General features: G+C 39.4%; 2 protein-coding genes across 2 annotated transcripts in view; one reads left to right on the top strand and one right to left on the bottom strand.

The window, feature by feature from the left end:
• The window catches only part of GALNT11 (polypeptide N-acetylgalactosaminyltransferase 11), a 22,821-nt gene extending 19,714 nt beyond the window's left edge, over nucleotides 1-3,107 (top strand). The window contains exons 10-11 of the mRNA XM_015832553.1: nucleotides 867-1,004; nucleotides 2,619-3,107. Coding sequence (XP_015688039.1) covers nucleotides 867-1,004; nucleotides 2,619-2,750 — 270 coding nt within the window. The 3' untranslated portion in view covers nucleotides 2,751-3,107. The remainder of the gene's footprint in view (nucleotides 1-866; nucleotides 1,005-2,618) is intronic.
• Nucleotides 3,108-4,286: 1,179 nt separating this feature from the next.
• Nucleotides 4,287-21,496, bottom strand: part of KMT2C (lysine methyltransferase 2C) — a 162,981-nt gene continuing 145,771 nt past the window's right edge. Inside the window, exons 47-59 of the mRNA XM_029282953.1 lie at nucleotides 20,806-20,984; nucleotides 20,460-20,596; nucleotides 19,128-19,380; nucleotides 18,186-18,325; nucleotides 16,740-16,847; nucleotides 14,673-15,786; nucleotides 13,547-13,683; nucleotides 12,721-12,863; nucleotides 12,285-12,453; nucleotides 11,362-11,478; nucleotides 10,653-10,726; nucleotides 9,003-9,111; nucleotides 4,287-7,516 (exon numbers count right to left, since the gene is read on the bottom strand). Of these exons, the coding sequence (XP_029138786.1) occupies nucleotides 7,424-7,516; nucleotides 9,003-9,111; nucleotides 10,653-10,726; nucleotides 11,362-11,478; nucleotides 12,285-12,453; nucleotides 12,721-12,863; nucleotides 13,547-13,683; nucleotides 14,673-15,786; nucleotides 16,740-16,847; nucleotides 18,186-18,325; nucleotides 19,128-19,380; nucleotides 20,460-20,596; nucleotides 20,806-20,984 (2,773 nt within the window). The 3' untranslated portion in view covers nucleotides 4,287-7,423. The remainder of the gene's footprint in view (nucleotides 7,517-9,002; nucleotides 9,112-10,652; nucleotides 10,727-11,361; nucleotides 11,479-12,284; nucleotides 12,454-12,720; nucleotides 12,864-13,546; nucleotides 13,684-14,672; nucleotides 15,787-16,739; nucleotides 16,848-18,185; nucleotides 18,326-19,127; nucleotides 19,381-20,459; nucleotides 20,597-20,805; nucleotides 20,985-21,496) is intronic.

The following is a 21,496-nucleotide window of genomic DNA, read 5'->3' as shown; positions in this document are numbered from 1 at the left end:
TACTACTACTACTACTACTACTACTACTACTACTACTACTACTACTACTACTACTATTATTATTATTATTTTATTATTATTATCATCTTCAAAGAAAAACAAGAAAGTCCAGTTGCCTCGTGAAAAAAGCACCTTTGGGACAACCTTGACTTGAATGACTGAGAATCTCCATAGACATTTTCTTTTCAGATGTATTGAATCAACTCTCCAAATCTCACGGGCACATTGGGTGGGATTATGGGAATTGCAGTCCAGCGCCTCTGGGAAACATCAAGTTGGGGAAAGATGTTCTGAGTTTAAGCAAATTATTACATGAAACAAATCTAATGAAGCTGGAAATATGCCTGTAGAACAGAAAGATGGAAACAAATGGTAGGTGGGTGGGGTCTTTTGAGATCATCCAAACAGAAGCAAAATTTGTTATTTGCTTGGTATTTAATTGTAAGTCCCCTTTTATTCAGTGTTAGCGTCTGTAAATTCAGCTAATGTTATTAACGTCAAAATGTATCAGCTTGGAAACATGAACCTGCCAATCAAAGCTACTTCAGTTGCTCCTCTCTCACTGCAGCTATTTCTGTATGAGAACTTTTCTTGCGGTTCCATCTGGATGGTGGGAAAGGGTCCTATGAGCAGAAGTGATTTAGTTGTTTTGTTAATTATATAATTTTCTTGAGTAATGAACATCATGTCACCTTAAATAAGATTCCCTTGCTGTAAGAAATAATTTTTGCTCTAGGATGGAAAACAGGCATGAGATGAAAATGTGGTGGTGAATTTACTATCACCATGAAAGAGAAGTGTATATAGTTTTCTCAGCTTAGTGATTAAATCATCCTAGTGATCCTAAAATATTTGTAATTTCATAGGTATGGATGTATAATGAGGATCATGAATTAATCTTAAATAACCTCCTGTGTTTGGATGTATCTGAAACACGCACATCCGATCCACCACGCCTTATGAAATGCCACGGCTCAGGAGGATCTCAGCAGTGGCTACTTGGGGTAAGTGAATTTGGCCAGGATAAATTTCAGTGTAGTGTAAAGATTGTTAAAAGTTTATATAAGCTTGAGAATTGGTTCTATTTGTGCATGGATGAGTTCCTGTTTACCCAAATTATTGTGAAAACTAGATATTCATGAGAATGCTTAGCTTAAACTTACTGGCCGTGGATCTTTCACAAGGCAAGGCGCCCCAATTAGAAACATGCCACATGGCCAAAAAAGGTTTTGTCCAGTTTGATGTTACGGAAAGCTTAAATCCTTGCCTTTCAGCACGATATATTTGATTTTTATCCCACCTTTATTATTTTACAAGTAATTCATGGTGAATATCCCTAATACTTTTTTCTCCTTCTATTTTCCCCACACAAATATCCTGTAATAATAATAATAATAATAATAATAATAATAATAATAATAATAATAATAATAATAATAATAATAATAATAATAATAATAATAATAATAATGGTAAAGTTGGAAGGGACCTTGGAGGTCATCTAGTCCAACCCCCTGCTCAGGCAGGAAACCCTATACCATTTCGGACAAATGGCTGTCCAGTCTCTTCTTAAAAACCTCCAGTGTTGGATCATTCACCACTTCTGGAGGCAGGTTGTTCCCCTGGTTAATGGTCCTCACTGTCAGGAAGTTTCTCCTTAGTTCTAAGTTGCTTCTCTCCTTGCTTAGTTTCCATCAGTTGCTTCTCGTACTGCCTTCAGGCGCCTTGGAGAATAGCTTGACTCACTCTTCTTTGGGGCAACCCCTGAGATATTGGAACACTGCTATCATGTCCCCCCTCGTCCTTCTCTTCATGAGAAGGACGAGGGGGGACATGAGTTGGACTGAGAAAGGATCTGGACCAAAATCAACCAGCTGGCTTTCATGCCTAAGATGGGACTAGAACTCACCATCTCCTGGTGTTTAGTCTGGTGCCCATTAATATCTATTAGGAGCAGAACAGTGCCAAAATACCTAGCCTTCATTCACTAATAGAAGTGGTCATGGTCTACATCTGGAATTGTGAAGTGGCAATTATCACATGGTATTTTAATTTTATTGGTAACTAATAAACTTATAGAAACAAAAATCTAGTTGAAGAATGAAAGTACTGTTAATCAAAACTGGGCCTTTCAAGACCAAATGGGTAGGTTTACATGGGCATAGGGGAAAGCATGGAATATATGTCTCAGATAGTTTTTTTATGCTGACAGGATTACTTCAAAGTAGTCTTTTTGATGAGCAAGTCATAGTTTATTAAGACTAATATGTGAAATCTATAGAGCCCTGGTAGTGCAGTGGTTAGAATGTAGTATTGCAGGCTAACTCTGCCCACAGCGTAGTGTTGTATCCTGTTGGATTCAAGATTGATTCAGCTTCCATCCTAGATTGTTGGGGGCAATATTCAAATAACGTATACATCGTAAGCTGCCCAGAGAGTGCTGTAAAGCACAATGGTGCAGTACATAAATCTAAGTTATTGCTGTTATTATTGCTATTAAAGGCACAGCTGGCACAGGAGCCCCCCAAGTAACCCTATCAGCCTGCCAAAAGGAATAACTTAGCTGCAAAAATAGGTTTGGAACCGTTTTATCTCACCTGCTTTGTTTCTCTCTGCAGAAAAACAATCGGCTGTATCAGGTGTCTGTTGGGCAGTGCATGAAGGTGGTTGATCCACTTAATCTCAAAGGCTACGTCACCATGGCCATTTGCGATGGCTCTTCCCTTCAGCAGTGGCGCTTGGAGAACTGAGTGCCGCCTCAAGGAATGCCCACTTGCACAGGGACTCTTAGCTTAGTACACTATTTTCTAAGGCTGGCAATCCTTGCTGCTATTTCTAACCCTGAACACTTACAGGAAATTATTTTAATGGTTAAAATCACAATGGACGACAATCTTCCAAGTGTGGAGCAGAAGCGGGTGCATTTCTTGCCCCTTCTTTCTGCAGGAGTAGAAGTGCAATGACATTACTTGGAGTTCAACAGTATATGGAAATACTCTGTGTCATAATTAGGACAATGTAATTTAATTAGTGGATGGATCTAATGAAGCGGGCCTAAATGGTCTGTCAGAAACCTATCGTGTTTTGCCAGTATTTCTTGCAGAATATTATGGTACTTTTTTCATTTGCATTTATGGCTGGAATTCTGGAAAAAAAGTATGTTTTAGCTTTGCCTTTCTTGTAAATAATTTTATTAATTTTAACCTACTTAAATGTCTCATTTATCATGTCCTGTAATATTTGAACCAGTTCAGGATGCCATTTTGATGACTCCAAAGACCAAGTAGCATTTGCCTGCTTCAGTGCAGCCCTCACCAAGGCTCCCTTGTGTGCCAGGAAGCCCATAGGGCAGTGGTGGCAAACCTTTTTGAGACCGAGTGCCCAAACTGCAACCCGAAACCACTTATGCATCACTGGGTGCCAGAGGCGTAGCCACCAAGTGGGCGAGGCCACCAAGTGGGTGTGGCTATGGTAGTCATGGTAGCATGGGTGGGCGTGGCCACCTCAATGTCGCTCCTGGGGAGGGATGCCTGGGGGGGGCGGGCAGGCAGGATTGGGGGAGATCCAGGGGTTCTCTGGTGGGTGGGGCAGTGGTAGGAGGCTCGTCCTGCAGGGTGAGGTGAGGCAAGGAAGAGGGCAGGGCAGGGGTGCCAATTGCCACGGGGCAAGGCAAGGCGAGGCAGGGGCTAGTTGCAGACAAAGGGGGGCTCCGATGAGGAGGAAGGGGGTTTAAGCAAGCTTAGCAACCAGAGTGGGGATCCCCCCCCAAACAAACGTGCTTCGTTGGTAACTCAAAGCACAACAGAAGAGACCAAAACTTGAAGCAACCACCCAGCAGATGGGAGGGAAATAAAAACCAAAAAGCCACCCCCTGGAGAGCTGCGCATGCACAGAGCGCAAAGAGCTGCACATGTGCAGAGAGCACGAAGCGCTGCGCATACGTGAAGAGGAGGAGGGAAGCAGCTCGGCCCAGCAATGGCTCACGTGCCAAGGACGGCTCCGCGTGCCGCCTGTGGCACGCGTGCCATAGGTTCGCCACCACGGCCATAGGGTGACTGTGGGAGTTGCAGCATTAAAACTTTGATTCTCAGAATTCCTCAGCTGGCATGTTGACTGGGGAATTCTGGGAGTTGAAGTGCAGACATCTTAAACTTGTTAAGGTTGAGAAATTCTGCATGAGAGGAAGAGGGGCAAAGGGTGGGTGGCATGACTTTTCGGTTCTTATAAAGCAGTTTGGAATTACACAGTATAAAACACTATTTTTAAAAAGTTTACAGATGGTCCTTGACGTGTGACTGTAATAGAGGCTGCCCATTATAGTTGTATGTTGTAACAGTTGTAAAACAATTTTATAACTTTTTTGCGGCAGTTGGTAAGCAAACCAGTGGTTCTCTACAGGCACATTTTTGCTGAAAATTGGATGTAAATGTCAGTTTTTGGCAAAACCATCATAAAACATGGTCAATTATTGTGGGATGCTGCAGATGGCGGTAAATGGAGCCATGTTGAAAAGTGCCCAAATTTTGGTGATGTGACTGTGGAGGAACCTCCATCAGAATTTGGAATCCAGGTCTTAAGTCCCCCTTTTGGATCGGTTGTAACTTCAGATGGTTGATAAGTGATGATTCTATGTTCAGGACTTACCTGTACATTGCTTGAGTTTTTACTATACTCAGTTCTACCCCCATTTGTTTGTGAAGAGGTAAAAAAAACCAGATCTTTTTACATTTTGGAAGATATTGACACCCATAAGTATTTGTGAGAAGCTTGAATTTGATACTGTACTGAAAACTTCCATTGGGATACCTGGGCCTTAATTTATGCAGTGAAGGTTTAAGGCCCATATTAAGGATTGCAAATGGTAGTAGATTCTATTTAAGGTTTTGGTATTCCTTTTTAAAATCAGGCAGCATATGAAGTATAGCTTAGAAAAATGTTTATGGTTTATCTTTGCAATGTCGTGGGGAGAAAACAAATATCCATTTTTATGTATGTTGTATTGCATTTTTATTATTAACACTAGGTGTTATTGACACTCATATTAGCAACTGTCCCTTTGGTCTCTAGTGTACATTAAATGCTTGAGAACCTTATGCCATTTATGATTTAACTTTTGTAACAGCACCTTTTATTTTAATTTAATGAAACCAGCCAGTCTGTTTGTGATAGAAAGCGCTTCCTAGTCCTCTGTTCATCAGGTTACCTAATTAAGTATGAGGGCCGCAATCATCTTAAATAGGCTTTTTAAAATTCTAAATAATAAAGCAGGTTCTATAGCTGATAAGGATGTCCAAAATGGGGGGGGGGGGACTTAATTAGAACTACTAACATAACATATTAAATAATGTAAGTTTTGCTATGCATAAGACATACTCTGCGCAATTATGTTTTCTATACTTTTTTATATATGCATCTGTTTTTGTAGAATTGGGATTTGGGTATAGCATCAAGCTACCTAAGGTGTCATCCTGATGGCAAAAACAGCCTCTTTGGTGTATCCCTGGAAATAACATATTCAGGATGTGCTGCATCCTGACATAAAGGAAAATATTAAAGTATTTATAGATGTAAAATATTTTATTTGTAAATGCCGATTTTTCTAAATTTGTTTCCACAAATTTCAAAGCCCATAACACTCTGTATACTTCAAAAATTCATTTTTGCCAACATTAGATAACTATTATACAGAACAGAATAAAAACCTGTAAGACAAATACTGGTAGGATGTTGGAATATCGTACAAGAGAAGAAAAATATTCAAGAAACAAATTTCATACAGCTATTATCAAGAGAAAAATATATACAATGATTTATTCTGTAAGATAAAAATACATCATGCCATGTACATTACAAGTTCAGAGCTGTATCACTGAATATACTACCAGTTTTACAGTCCACTTTAGCTGTGCACACAAAAAACTTCATTTTTTTTTAATATTTAGACTGTGAAGTGTCAGTACCAGAATTGAAAATACAAAATAAAAAAGCTAACCTGGTTCAAAATGTTGATTAGGGTTCTACAAGCAAACACAAACAGTGTTTATTTTTTTTAAAGAAATGTAAACAAAAACAATTCATACAAACACATTTTAAATTACTTTTTTTCAAAATCCTATTGGCAGAGTCCTGCAGCTGAAAGCACAATTCCTATAATTTTTTTCCTTGATTTTACTTTTCAAGAAGGCAGCTATTGACTTAAACTACACATTCCTAGTTTCATTACATAATTTTAGTGTAAGCTGAACAGTTCATATAATCTCCACTATTTCTGTTGAAAAGAAAATCAATGTTCAGCATCTAGTTTGGGTGGTTTTAGCAGTTATTCACAGTTATCACAAATTCTACACACAAAAAAAACCTGATTTAAGAAATAGGGATGTAACAATATAATACAAATAAAATAGATTAATCTAAATTTCCTCAAACATCTACAAAAACCACTGCTGTAATTTACATGCTCTCTAATCAATCTGAAGGGCTGCTTTAAAAAGTCAATGCAGCATAACTGAACCTGCTTTAAAGATTAAAAAAATAAAATAAAATCTCTCTTAAAATGAGATTTTGGTTACCCACGACAATTGTAATGACATGTAATTGTAATACATGAAATCATATTGTAACATCCCTATTAAGTTTAATAAGCACCCGAACTGCTGCAAGATCTGGTAGCATTTGGTCAACTCCTATTTTTTATACTGTACTTTTATACTCAAAATATTTACATTTTTGTACAAAGTAACAGGGTTTGTTAGTTCTGCAGGTAACAGCAGCAGCTTGGCTTCTAACTTTTCCTTTTAAAAATAGCTTCATTCACTTATTCAATAATAAATACAAAAAGTTTCTCTTATTTTACAGAAATCAAAACTACAATAAACTGACTCATGGAATCAAGTATTTTAAATGTATTTTAGTGCAAGTTATTTTTCCCTTAGCTCTATCCCTAAGGAAGTCATTTCAGTACATTCCTTGTTCAGTGGTGTCTACGTTTTTAATTTTTTTCCTGTTTTTAGAGGGCCTGCCCCTTTAATAAGTAAGGCGGTGGCCAGCACTTTGGATATCTCCCTTACCGCTGGTGATTTCAGTCTACATTCATTAGTGCCCCACTGCCCTTCAGCAGGTCAGCCACAGCTTCTCTGCCCGAATCTGATTTCTCTTTAGTGAAAAGAGATTTTCTCTTTTAATGAAATCAAAAGTGCTGGACTGGTCTGGAGATCAGTTTCCTTTTTGGGTACCTGGAAGCCAGGCCTAACTCCATATTCTGCCAGCTGGCTTCTGGTGCTCACTTTACACTGGAGTAGAAGAGATAACTTGAGAGAAGTGATTGTTTTCATACACAAAACACATCCCCACCCTCCAAATGAACAGCATCAAAAATCACTTCTTCCTTGGGACACGCAGCCCTCAGAGGGAATAAGGAATGCATCTAGTTCATCCATTTTCGGCAGTTTACAGCCCCACAGTGACATGCAATCTTGTGCTGATCATCTTCAAAATCAAACTTGTAGTCGTAACACAGCTGAAATGAAAACGACCAATTAGCTTTAATTATTACCGTATTTCAGAATTAAAAGATACATGCATTTTCAACATTCTTATTAAACATCTGTATAAAAAAATTAGAAGTACAAACCAGCTATTTTTATCCTGCCTTTTTATAAATATCCCATATTTAGCATATGGGATATCTAATAATCCTTTCTCTTTATTTTTCCAGAATAACAACCTTATGAGGTGGGCTGGGCTGAGAGACGGGGACTGTTAATAGTGGCTAATATCTGTAGTTCGGGTGTCTGATGAAGGTGAAGGTTCGTTCTCCAAGCTTGTGAGTTGGTTTCCAAACATTTTATTACCAGACCTAGGTAATCTCTTCAGCGGAATTTAGGGGATGTCAGTGTCAGTGTTCTGTTTATAAGATTTTGTGTGGTCAGTAGGTCTTCTAGGTCACGCTACCACTCACCACGCTCATGAGTTCTTTGAAGCCTGGCACTCCATAACATTGACCTACAACCAGCCTACAAACCCCTCAGAATCTAAATTAACTGCACGGCCATCCAGAGACAGCACCGACCGTCAACCAACCCATGCAAGCCCCCCCCAACCTGCACTTCACCTTCCAATGATCCTTGATTCCCACTGATGATTCGTACCTGACCCATCACAAAACCCTCACTTGACACACCCACACCTGACCCATCATCACAAGACCTTACAAACAGAAGAACGCAGACATCCCCTGAACTCCGCTGAAGAGGTTACCTAGTCTGGTAACGAAACGTTCAGAAACCAACCCACAAGCTCAGAGAACGAATCTTCACCCTCATCAGAGAGGGACTAGCCCAAAGTCTCCCAGCTGGCTTTTATGCCTAAGGCAGGATTAGAACTCACCACATTTTTAGTCTGGAGCCTTAACCGCTGGACCAAGCTGGTCTATAGACAGCCGAGTCCTATAAGGGGCATCTTAACAACTGTCTTAAAAGACAAGGAGTCTCAAGGTAACCCTACAATGTTGCTTTTAGTTCTGGAACTATTGGATATAATTCAGGTCCTTCCTTATTAATTCCTGGACAAAGTTTGCTTCTGAATTGTTTTTAACATATTATTTCATTAACATGTTAGTTCAATCTCGGTTCATTGCCATAAAAGGACAATTCCCCCCCCCCCCAAATAATGCCTTTGGCCTGCATTTTAACAAAGGGCAAATTGCTCCAGTTGCTAAAGGGTCTTCTGCCCCCCAAAAATTCCCTCCAGATCCTAAACATGCCAGCCTTCAATAGGATGTATCCCAGGAAAAACAAAAAGGCATTTCTCATCTGTCAGATGGGAAACTGTTTCCCCTTAGATAGCATACTCTGAGGTTCTTACAGATCTTTGCCTTTAGCCTAAAGAGCAGGACTCTGTCTACCAGCCATCAATACCAAATATTTAATACTTTGCAAAAAGCAGCAGCAGAATATTCAGTATATGAATGTATGTGTAGTGCCAAAAACCATATAAATCATTACCTCTTCTCCTTTCTGGATTCTCCGGCTAGAGCTAATTATGATTTTATGTCCCCGTTCAAAGGTTACCACTTCAGCCACACAGTTGGGTGCACAGGAATGGTTAATGTACCTATAAGATAGGGGAGGGAAGAGAAGTGTAGATATTTTTTATATATTGTAAAATAATTTTACTACGTGATACTTTAAGCAACAAAAGATAAAATTAAGTATTTAAAGTTAGGAAATGTGACAATAAGGCTGCAATAAAGTAGGAAGGTACTACTGGCGATAAAGACAATTACCAAATAAGGCTGCTGTGGGAAGAAGGTTTCAAGTAAAGGGTTTTTTTTCCAGAAGTACAAAGATCCTGGATGTCTTTTGCCCTTTTTGTCAGGAACCCCAGTTAGCATCATATACAGCACTCCTTCCTCCAATCTTTCCCACAATTTTCCCATGCAGATAATTGACTGAGAGAATGCCTGACACAAAGGCACCCAGTGAGCTTCCAAGGCTGAATTTGACCCATTCTAATCTAACACTGGGGCATGATGGCTAAGCCGTTAAAGACGCTGAGCTTGTCAGCTGGAGAACTGACAACCCGAGTTCAAGACCTGAGTTCAAGTGCAACAGGTTGAGATCCTTTTCCTGCCACAACTCCTGCCCACCTAGCAGTTCAAAGGCATACAAATAAAGGCGAGTAGATTAATAGGTATCACTTCAGTGGGAAGATACCAGAGTTCCTGTTCTGATCCAGCTCCCTGAACACAATAGACGCACCAATAAATCTCCAATGTTTCTTTTATTCAGGAACGCCAGCAGTTTCACACAGCCGACGGTTAGAGTCTTTATTTGCCTCCAAACAACGAAGCTCACTCACTTTTCCCCTGCAGTGGTCTCCCAAAACCCAGAGTTAATCTCAATCTCTCACCATGCTTGCAGCAAGAGTCCTTCAAGCAAGCTGGCTCTTTTCTAACATAAGACACACGCACACGCTCAGAAGGCGCTCTGACTCCCAGCACCACAGGATCCAAGGATCCGGTAAGTTTCCAAACAAGAGTCAGGAGTTCCGATTAGAAGTGGCTGACCGGCAGGGAGACGAATAGTTGTCTGCCACACCTATTCATCTCCGCCCCTGCCTTTTATCCATAGCTGAGGGTGGGGCTCTGTTAGCAGCGGTGACTCTTCCACCCCGAAGACCGGCCCATAGCCTCTCGCTGTTCTCTCCTCAGACTCCGCTGTGCCCATGCATCAATCAGTGGCCCCATGTGATCCTCCTCTCCTGAATCAGTTGCCTCAAGACATGGAGGTCTCAGCCTTTCCATCTGGGGGCTGGCAGACAGCCCAGGCTCCGCCTCTGTCCCTGGCTGCAACAGCGCCATTCCTTCGTCCCCACTGGAGCTTTCAGCTGGCCCTGATGCTAGGCCCGACGCCCACTCCTGTGCCTCCTCCTCTGACTTGGCTGTGGAGTCCTCCAGCGGCCGACAGGCCACAACAGTTCCATGTGCCTTTGGCTTATAGCCATGCTGGCCACATGACCACAGAAAATGTCTTTGGACAATGCTTCCTTGCCCAAGAAATGGGGATGACCACCACCCCCTAGAGTCAGACATGACTGGACAGGGGAAACCTTTACCTTTAATCCAGCACTAATTTCCTATAAGAACTACCCACCTTGCAGGACCTCCAGTCAATGTGGCATCAATGACATGATCGTTATCAATGCGGAACATGTATACTCCACGATTCTGCGGGGAGGAAATCAGGAGGAAAAAAAAGGACTGAGCCAGCGTAACAATTATCAATATTCAAAGACATGATATGTAGCCATTCCTGAATTGTAATTACAATCCAAAGGCTTATTAAAGCATCAGAAACCCTAATGTCTTTTTCCAAAACAGTAGCATTCTTGTTAGGATTTTGAGAATACAAACACCAAAAATGAAACTCCAAGGAAGGCTCAAACATAGCTTAATCACGGTCACATGTAGTCTCTACAACTGAAAGAATCAAATGTTGCTATGGTTGGTTCACAACAAATTTCCTTTATCTGAACACTTAAATACGCACGCACACACATATACACACTTACCCCACTGCTTCAAGTAATAGGTACAGAAACCGTGATAGACAGATACAGACAGACAGACAGTGAGAGAGAGATAGAGTGACGGATGGATGGATGGACGGAGAAGAGAGGGGGGGGGCACTTAGGATGATGTTATCAATGAAAATACAAATACCATTAAAATCTATACAAAAACCTATATTTAAAACCCTGTAAAGTTGCAATTAGTGCCAAACCCATGGAACTCTTGTCCTCATTAGACCCTCCATGTCCCACAAAGCTTGAAACACAAATGCTTCTTGTCTTATGGAATACCTGAGATTCATAAAGCTTCTCCTTCCTGTTGGCTACTTCATTGCGGATGATGGTTCCAATATATTCAATTACCATAGTGTGCTTTTCAATGTCTCTAGCAGCATATAAACCCAGGCCCTGAAAAGGCAGGAATGATTTGGTAACAAAGCACATCACTGGGCTCTTCTGCTGATTTAAATGGATCCCCAAATCTCAGCATGGCCACTTAAGATACTTTTAACAATCCTACAATTCTTTTCAAGTAATGCTACAATGATTACAGGTAGTCCTTGACTTACGACAGTAATTGAACCTGGAATTATGGTCATACATTGTGGCAGGTCACCACACAACCGTGCCAATTTTATGACATTTTGTGGCTGTCATTAAAAGAATGTGAAAGTCATAAGTGAGTGCCACAGCAAACCCATTGCACTCAAGGGGAGGGTTTTTTTTGGCAGAAACAAGAAGTAAATGGTGGCTTATGAGAAAATAAATTAAACAGGGCTCACTATTGACAATGGGATGATGCAAATGGCTGTCAATGCCAAGGGCATGAAGTGTGATCATGAGGGAGGGGGAACACAAGCCATCAGAACTTTGGAACCAGGGCATAAATAGCTACAGGAAGGTCCTTCATAAATTCAAATGGTTTGCTAAGTGACTAGTCCTAAGTGGAGGACTACTGGTACTGAGAAAAAAGTCCCACTATGTTCAGTGGAGATTAATCAATGGAGCTGTTCAAGTAGGCAGCACACAGAGGCTAGTAATAAATAAACATAAACAAATAGTGGGATTCAATGAAGGATAAATTAGCATGAATATGTAAATGAAATGAATAGATAATAAATATAACATATGCTTATTAAATAAGTGTTATTTTTAAATACATCTAGTATTTTCAACACAAAAATATAGTTAATACTTTCCTGGTCCAAACTGACCTGAATACGCGACCGTGCCAAATAGACATTGGATTTCCATTCGGTCTTCATTTTCCGATACTGAGAAGACTTCGAATGGACAAACTGTTTACTGTAAGGTGCATTTAGTTCTCCTGTAACTGTGCTCTGAAATGACTTTGAAGTGCTGGTGCTATTCAAGGTATGAGGCCTGTACCAAAGGGTCACAGAACAGAAGAAACAGAGAAGGAAAACTGAAGATCTCTCTGAAAGTTGTAACGTTTTGAATAGTAAAAGAGCTCCTAGGTAAACAGACATTCAAAGCCACCTAGCAGAGACACTAAAGCAGCAGCCCCAACTTGGACAGGCCACATACACAGCCAAAGACAGCAGGGTTTGTAAGCAGCACACAGAAGCACAGGTATCCTACGTAGCCTATAAACCCTGGGCTGTACTATGTGAATTTAAAAGAAAATACCTTAACACAAACCTCTTGACATGGCTGCTCATTTTGGGCTCAGAACGAGCGCAGCCAGTGGGGTTGATGGCGAGAGGCAGCTCCATGAGGGGGTTTCGGCCGTAACGGAAGGTGTAACGCTCACAGGCCTCAACCCCAGGGAGCTGAAACACAAAGAAATCCAGGTCAGTGAAACTGCAGAAGAGCCAAAGGAACAACTCTTGATACAAGAAAACAATCTTCTTCACAATGATGAAAGAAGTACAAAGTGTGCTTTAAACTGATTCCTGTTTTTCTTGTATTTTCTTTAAGAATATAGAAGCACAAACAGGTAGCACCAAGACCAATTCTGATTTTTCTTCACCAGTTTACAGGTTTCAGCTATAATGCAGAAGGAAGGAGTTTACTTCAGGTTAAAATGTTCCCGGGGTGAGAAATATTTTAGGGCCGGTACATTCGGTGCTGTTGGAGATTGTGAGAAGTATTATTTATTTATTTAATATATATGCCATCACTGCTGAGCAACTCTGAGAAACTACACAGTTGGATTTATTTACATTCCCACTGCCACCACACCACCAACCAGGGAAAGCTCTGATTTATTTCCACAGGATAGAAAGAAAGAGTGTGTATGTGTGTATATGTCTGTGCATGTCTGTGTATCTTGTCTCTCTACATTTATTTGTTCTAAGGATGAATTTCAGCTCTTGTTGAATTCTGCTGTTCCAACTATAGCACTCTTCTCTAATGCACCCTATTAAAAAAATTGCCACAAATGCCAAATTCTGATTATTACTAAGCAGGAATTGATGAAAATTCAGTCTGGCACCACTGCCCAAAGACTCACTGATTCAGCTATTCTAGCCACTGCAGAGACAGTCAGGCCAAAAAGATCTTCGCCCTTTAGATATGCGGGGAATAGCTGGAGCGTTTCGGAGGTTTTCCGTATAGATGCGACAGGCTCTAGGATTTTATCCCAAACATCTGTATAGGGAAAAATACAATAAGCAATGGAAACAGAGAAAGAGAACTTAATGCTCTGCTCAATTTATTACCGTATTAGGACATTGTTTACAGTTAGTGTAGGAAATCTATTATTAGAATTAGAGGTTCACCAAACTAGATTTTATATCTGCTTTGGACATAATGCTGGAATAGTATAAGATATAGATGATTATATGCCTCCCCAAACAGGTTTTAAAACTGTGGTTATTTCTGCAAGAAAGGCTACATTCATTGTATTATTTATTTTGGTCAGATGTTCCAAATTAGAATGCGATCACAAGTGACAGTGACAATGACAATTAACATTTTTCTAAAGATATCATAGGAAATAACCTTACATATTATTGGGACGAATTCTTCAATAATCTAACTTTCCAGGTTTAGGTACATTCCTAGGCTAGTATTAAATCAAGATCAGAATTCTCAACCAAGCAATCTTCTCCTGGCTAGGTGGACAGTTCATGTTTTCTTAAAGGCTTGAGGGGTGTAGGGGAGTTTAAAGGATCGAATGGGAACATTCCAAAGCAAAATAATCAAACCCTGGTGATGTGATTTCAGGCTGGTCTTGCTATCAGCCTCCAAAGTAAAACAGAAAATGCCACATGACTATAAACAGGTATAGTAATGTGAAAAAGAAAACACACCCATTTTGAGTTCTATGGTTTTGTGTATCAGGACATTTTTTAAAAAATCACCTGGTCCTTAGCTATTCTTAAAATTAGGTAAAAACAACCTCAGAGGAACAACAACACATGACATATTACACCTTGTTTTGGCTTTCTTTTTGTTAAATAAAAAGTATTTGGGTTTTTTTTCACATGACTGTAAGTAAATAAATGCAGTGCTTAGAAAGACTATCTCAGAAATAGGCAAGCTGCTTTCCTCTGGGCATTTTAGACATCAACGCCCATCAATTCAACCAGGTCACCCTGGCATAGCTCAGCGAGGATTCCCAGGTTTTAGTTTACCTTCTGGAGTCAGGCCAGTCAGAACCATGTCTTCATGCCCTTGCTCAATCACCCTGATCACAAACAAGGGGAAGCCATCCTTCTCTTCAATGGAGCACAGGTAGCGGCAGCGGCGGTTGGTGTATCGTATGCTCCAATACAACCGGCTGGCCTCAAACCCCACCGGGTAGAGCACCTTTGAAGAGTGAAAGGCAACCATCTGGTGGGGCAGCAACTGACCGATACTGTGGAAGATCAGGCTCCCTACCCGGAAGGTGTGCTCACGGTCTCCCCTCTGTACGATGCTAGCAATCTGTCGGACTTCGTCCCGCTGAACGTAGACTCGCCTGAAGACTGCAAAATAATTGAGTTCTTGCTCATGAGCACCCTTCGGTTTGTGCATTGGGCAAAGCATAGTTTTGTCTTTGAAAAACATGCATTGTGCTTTAATGGCACAGGTGAAGTGATAAATATTGGTGCATCTTAACCTGTGGCAGCCACTGGTAGCACCCATCTTGTGGCAGAACATGCATTTCATTTGCAAGCCTCTTCGCAGAGCTAGCTCGACATTGATTAAGGCACCAGCTTGTGTCTCATAGACCTCAGTAGACCAAAGAGCACAGTTCAAATGAACCCAGAGGTCTAAATCCAGATTCAGAAGCCTGGCTGGTCCATCAGTTAGCCCATCACCCTCTTCATGGCACAAGCAGCATTTTCGGTAGTCTTTCAGGACAGGATCAGGTTTAAGGGTTGTGCCCAGTTTCTTGAGAAGGTCATCTATCTCCTCTTCACAAGGTTTGAACATTCCTTTAGGAATCACAATCTGTATATTCCATTTTTTCCATTTCATTCCTTTCCATCTCTTGTTCACTGGTCGACAGTCATCAAGGCTATTGGGAACGGTTCTTAAGCGGGGTTTCAATTTCACAGTTACCTTAAGTTCTTCTGGTTTGGGCTCCACTTTGGCTGCTTCGAAGGCAGGAGGAAAAGTAATAAGGGGTGATGAGGGGGGAGAATTTTTTTCCTGCAGTTGAGGGAGGCAGTGAACGTCAAATGTAGAGATGTTTGTACTGTATTGGTGGAAACCTTTTGGAGGTTCTTTCATTGGAAATTGCATTTCAGGAGGGACGGATTCCTGAGAAATAATCAGAGCAGCAGTTGAAGAGAGATTCACAGCAAAAGTTATGCGCATGCATTATTGGAACCAGATCACAGTCTTGTATCAAGTAACAATAGTTTACATGGTTTAATAATCACTTTGCAAGGCTGGCTGGCTTTAAAAATTCAGAACTGAGAGTATTAAAATAATGTTTGTAAATAGCTTCTTAACCAAAAGGATCTCGGTTTTGAAATGACACATAAAACCTTGATATAAAACATAAGCTTGTACCCCTACTTATCATTGTAAATTGGGATTTCAATTTATCCTGGACCAGGTTCAGAAAATGCAAAAGATATATGAATAGATGGTTATGTATCACATTATATTCTTTCTTTGCCATGTACAGTCCAATCTACTGAAGATGTGAACTACTATTAGCGTTAGCAGCATCTATTTTATTCGTAGAGGCAAATCTGAGTGTTCTTATTAAACACTGTGTGTGAGGTGGTATGATAATCTGAAGTAATTTAATTTATTTATAATTTTTAACTCATTTTTATTGTTTAAATGAAATTCCGGTGTACCAGTTATTTTTTCCCATTACTGTGATAGATCCCAACATCAACTGCAAAATCTTGTAAGGTATAAGTGAGGAGCTCTGAGATTTACAGGTAAGTGTTTGAAGAGTTTGATTTTATATAAAATCTAGAATATAGTTAAAATAATTATATCTTAAAGAGACCACATTTTCCCTTCAAAATTGATTTATATATAATTTGGTTTTCACATTTAAGACACTTTAAAACATATATACAGGTCCCTATGTGAAAAAAGGTGAATTTTCATTGCAGATTAAAGCAAAAAATGGAAAACAAATTAAATATATTTGTTGTTAAACAAGCTGCATTGCTCTTGATCTTCTAAATAATTTTTATTAAAATGTTATATTAAAGCAGTGTCATTTTAACTATGTGGTAAGTATTTACCTTGCTTTCTGAAATTTTTGCTTGCATGGATGCTGAATAAAGAACCAAGCAATTGTTACTACAGAAGACAATGTCTTTGTCCATTCTCTCAGACTTTTCTTTGGAATCCTAAAAATAAAAAAAAAACCAAACAAAACAATAAAATGACAGAAACATCAAGCTCTTCGTAGAAGGCTTATATTAAGAGATGATTTTGTTTGAGAAATTTCTTTTATGTTGGACTAGACAAATATTCGACACTATCATTCTTAAGGATTTCACTAATAACATACATTTATAACAAATAAACTTTGCTCTCCAACATACAGAATAGCTAAATGTATTAATAAAAAAAGAAATAAAATGTTGCTTTATGATTACATGCTTAACTAGTTGTTAACTAATAATAAACATAATCTCAGGCCAAATAAAAATTAATAGACAGTAAGAAACTGAAGACATGCCAATTATTTTGGAATATTCTGGTATTTATACTGGGAATACATAGAAATATTTTTATTTTTATGCCACTTAAATGGCAGAAACATAATCCAGATTAAAGGAAAATAAATAACAGTGCTGTATAAATCATTCCTGTACTATCTGAAACCATTTACTAGTAAAGGAACAAATTTTTACATTAAATAAAGCAAAACAGGCAGCAATAGCCATCTTCTCAACCTTGGCATTTTAAGATGCTTGGACTTTCACTCCCTGAATTCTCCAGCCAGCATGTCTGAAAAAGAGTTCTAACACCTCAGGTGTGCAAAACTTTCTGAGCTCAAAGTGGACATTCTCATCATTCTGTACTTGATCAAAAGGACGGCATTATCTGAAAAGTATTTTGAGCCCTGAAACACACTTTTGTTTTGTGGATTTTGACTGAGCTGTTTTTCTCCCTTCCCCTTCCAAAATAAGTACTAATGTAGCTGGGCCTCATCATGTTTTTATTGCTACTGCCTTAAAACGGGTAAAGTAACACCGTGTTAGAACCCTGGTTATAGCAATACTTTTATTAAAAGTGCATAATTTCAGTTAGAGGTCCGTTGATGGACTATGTAGTGCCTTATTTTGCAGATATATAGCTTATAATACAGACAGAAGAAGGTGGGTACACAAAAAACAACAAGACTTCCTTCCTAAAGCTCTTGATTTTTTTGGGAAAATAATCCTCTTAGTCAATATCAATGCAAATTGGTCAGTGGGTAGTAGTTAGCATAGCCTCCCCATGCACCTGGTTTTATGGCCTTAAAAAACAGGAGCTTGCTTTGACTATTTGTTGTGCCGTATCCCTGGAATATTTAATACATTTCAAGCTTTATTCAGGTAGAATAGGCAGCATTCAACTGATTTCGAATTTTATCCACTGAACATAAGTCAACAAGAAATGGAATACTCCCAACCCTCTTGTACCTTTAATACAATAAGGAAAAACACCATTAAAAATGGAGGACATTACAGATATACCTGTTTCAGGAAATGCAGTTCTTTGAAAGGTTTTCGTACTCCACTGCCCAGTACTACCACTTTACAATGAGAACACCACTGTGACCTTAATGTCGAGCCATCGGCAATAATTGGACTTTGTGCTTTATATCCTGCCAAAACTGAAGGTGGGAAGAATACACATTCTTTTAACACGTGCATCATTCTACTGCAAGTATTCTTATCCCTACACATGCCTGCTCCATTACCACTAATTAATTAAATTTATATGCCACCCATCTCACTATCAAGAAACTCTGGGTAACTCACAATGTTATAAAAATGATACAAAACAGTTAAAACATCAAAATATTAAAACTTTGGACAGCAAAGTTAAAACATTTAAGTTAACACAAAGTGAATAAAGAACCAATGCACATACGGGGTGGAGGTGGGATCCTCCACTGGTCTACTAGCCAAGTCCTAAATGAGATGCCCTATCAGGTGAGATGCCCTATCAGGGTGCCGAGCTAGTGGACAGAACTAGGTCTTCAGATCCTTTCAGAAGGCTAAAGGGGAGGGGGGCACATTTCACCTGAAGGGGAATAATGTTCCAAAGGGCAGGCACCATGGGAGAAAGTGGTCAGAGGCCACTCTTTTCAGTGATGTTGTAACTTCTAAGCAAAAGTTGTAAGTTGAGGACTACTTACCTATACATTGTCCTCCTTGGTGTTCATTTGTTTCAGTACCTTCTGTAACAGTTTGGAACTAATCATGATTAATGACTGATATCAGATTAGTTGCCTTGGAAGCAGAATAACAACCAATCCTGCAAATCTTTTATCAGAATTCAATTTATATTACTGACAAAAATAAAGAAATATAATAAAGGGAACTTATTTACTCTTTATCTTGAAATCCCTTTTTTAAATCTTCAGTGCTGGGTTTAACCTTATTTATTAATAAAATCACACACTGACTCACCATTTCCGCTTGATAAAAATGGGGCATTGTGTGGCTTGAGTCCATAAGGCCCTGTTAATCCAGGAGGGCCGACAGTTCCTGACTGAGGACCATGAAATAGTACATGTTGCCTGTACTCAAATGCTGGATTTGTTCTGTGTGGATTCATTATTCCGATAGATGACAGAACATCAGATGCAGTGCTAATTTCATAGCTGTTTGGAATTCTGACATGTAGAAGATTGGAAAATGCAGCCACCACACTACCAATATTCTAGAGTGGAGAAAAATGAGTGTACAGTTTCTTTGTTATTAATAAGATATGCATAGTCCTCACTTATCATCTGTAATTGGGACTAGGAACTTCATCCCTTAGCAAGGTGGTCATAAGGCGTACTGTCACATGACCACACCAGCTTACAAAGGACATTCTGGCAGTCCTAGTTACCACTGTGGCGTTGCAACATCCCATGATCACCATTTGCAACATCCTGCTGGTTTCCTTCTTGACTTTATCAGAAGGTGTCATAAATAATCGTGTGACTGTGGCGACTCTACAGCTGCCATAACAATAATTTGTCGTAAGTTGGATAGAATTTAAAAAAATCCTGCCATAATTCCAAATTAAAGAATTGTGAGCAAACTCAGCTGAAAGAGAATAGCACTCCCATATACTGACAAGTGATTAAGCACTCCCATATCAGCACTCCCATATACTGACAAGTGATTAAGAATCAGAAAAAAGATTAGGAATAAATGGGCAGTTTTAACACATAACATATACAAAAAGCTTTTCAAGACATCAGAGTTAGGGCTGGGGCTTTTCAATTTGGTTATAAATGATCAGGGGTTTAGCTAAGTAATAAGCAGCCATCTTTGCTGATCATACCAAATTGTTCAGAGTGGTAAAATCAAACTGGTTACATAGGCAACGAATTGGCAAATGCAATTAAAGGACAAGAATGTATAAAATAATAGATTTTAGTCCACAAAATCCTAACTTTAAATTAATGGGATCTGAATTGATCAGTTGACTAATGAAGAAAGGGATTTTAAAGTGCCAGTGGATAGCTTGAATTAAAACCCAATTACAAAATTGGAATTATTAGGAAAGGAATTGGAAATCGAATGGCCAATAGAATAGAATAATGTTCTTATCCAGCATATAGCAAAAGTATTCAGTTAAGCCTTTATGACCCTATTATATACAATTCACTGAAACCATACGGAAATTGCATAGCAGCGTTTACTACAACAACTGACTGCAGTAGAAATAAAAATAACAACCAAAATATCAGTAGCACACTGAGGACTGCACCCAACATTGTCCACCTAGAGGTGTGGTATCTTTACCTCTGCAGCTGTAGGATGCAAAGTAATGGCAATGGACACAAGCCCGGATTCTGTGTTATTTGGAGCAAGTCCAAGCTGAGAACTGAAGAAAGTTGAACAAGGCTCCATTTTGATGAAATTTTGCTTTGCTTCTGATCCTTAGAGAAGAAATTAAAGTCACATTGGAATGTTGTTAGATTGCACTGTTTCCTAACCTCAGCAACTTTTAAGATGTGTGGACTTCAACTCCCAGAATTCTTCAGACAGCCATGCTAGCTAGAGAATTGTGAGAACTGAAGTCTACTCATCTCACCACTGGGTTAGAGAATATCAATACATATTTGTTCAGAATAAATGTTGGCTTTACCCTTTCCAGTACTGGATGGCAGAATTGGAATGACAGGAGATGGAACGGACTGTGGCATCTCTTCTTTTACTGCTGACAGATCTGGATACCTACTTATTTCCATGCCCATGACGCTCTCAGGAGAAGAAGAAGGAACAAAGCTATCTGGAGTTTCTCTATCATCACAAGGATCCTGAATCCTAAGACACACACAGCAAAACCAGGACATTTGTCAGTATGGTTCACATATATGAAGAGCAAACATGTGATTCAGGAACGTGACAGCAAAGGGGAGGCGCTTTCCATTCTTTTCAAAATCAAATTTGTTAGGTCTTTTTTTACAGCCAAAGTATGTTAATAGTATAAAGAAGTGTGATGTAAAAAAAACCTACAGTAGATGTATCTATTGATAAGCACACTCAATTACTTCAGCTGTTCATTCCATTTTTTAATTCTCCAAAGATTCTACAATCCTGTGCTTGCAAGTAATTTATGTGGAAAACAAAATAAAGAGCATTTCAAGAATAAGATCTCACCTCTCTTCCCACACAAGCTATTTTCTCCCTGATATTTATTTATTAAGAAATATTTTTAACTCTCAGACTCAGTTACTTGACTAGACCAGGGGTCCCCAGCCTCCAGGCCACAGACCACTACCGGACTGCGGCCTGTTCGAAACTGAGTCATGAGCAAGCGCATGTGCATGAAACTC

Source organism: Protobothrops mucrosquamatus, unplaced genomic scaffold (genome assembly GCF_001527695.2).
Source record: "Protobothrops mucrosquamatus isolate PMUCROS unplaced genomic scaffold, P.Mucros_1.0 scaffold5, whole genome shotgun sequence".
NCBI lineage: Eukaryota > Metazoa > Chordata > Lepidosauria > Squamata > Viperidae > Protobothrops > Protobothrops mucrosquamatus.
This window is presented reverse-complemented; position numbering and strand designations above follow the sequence as displayed.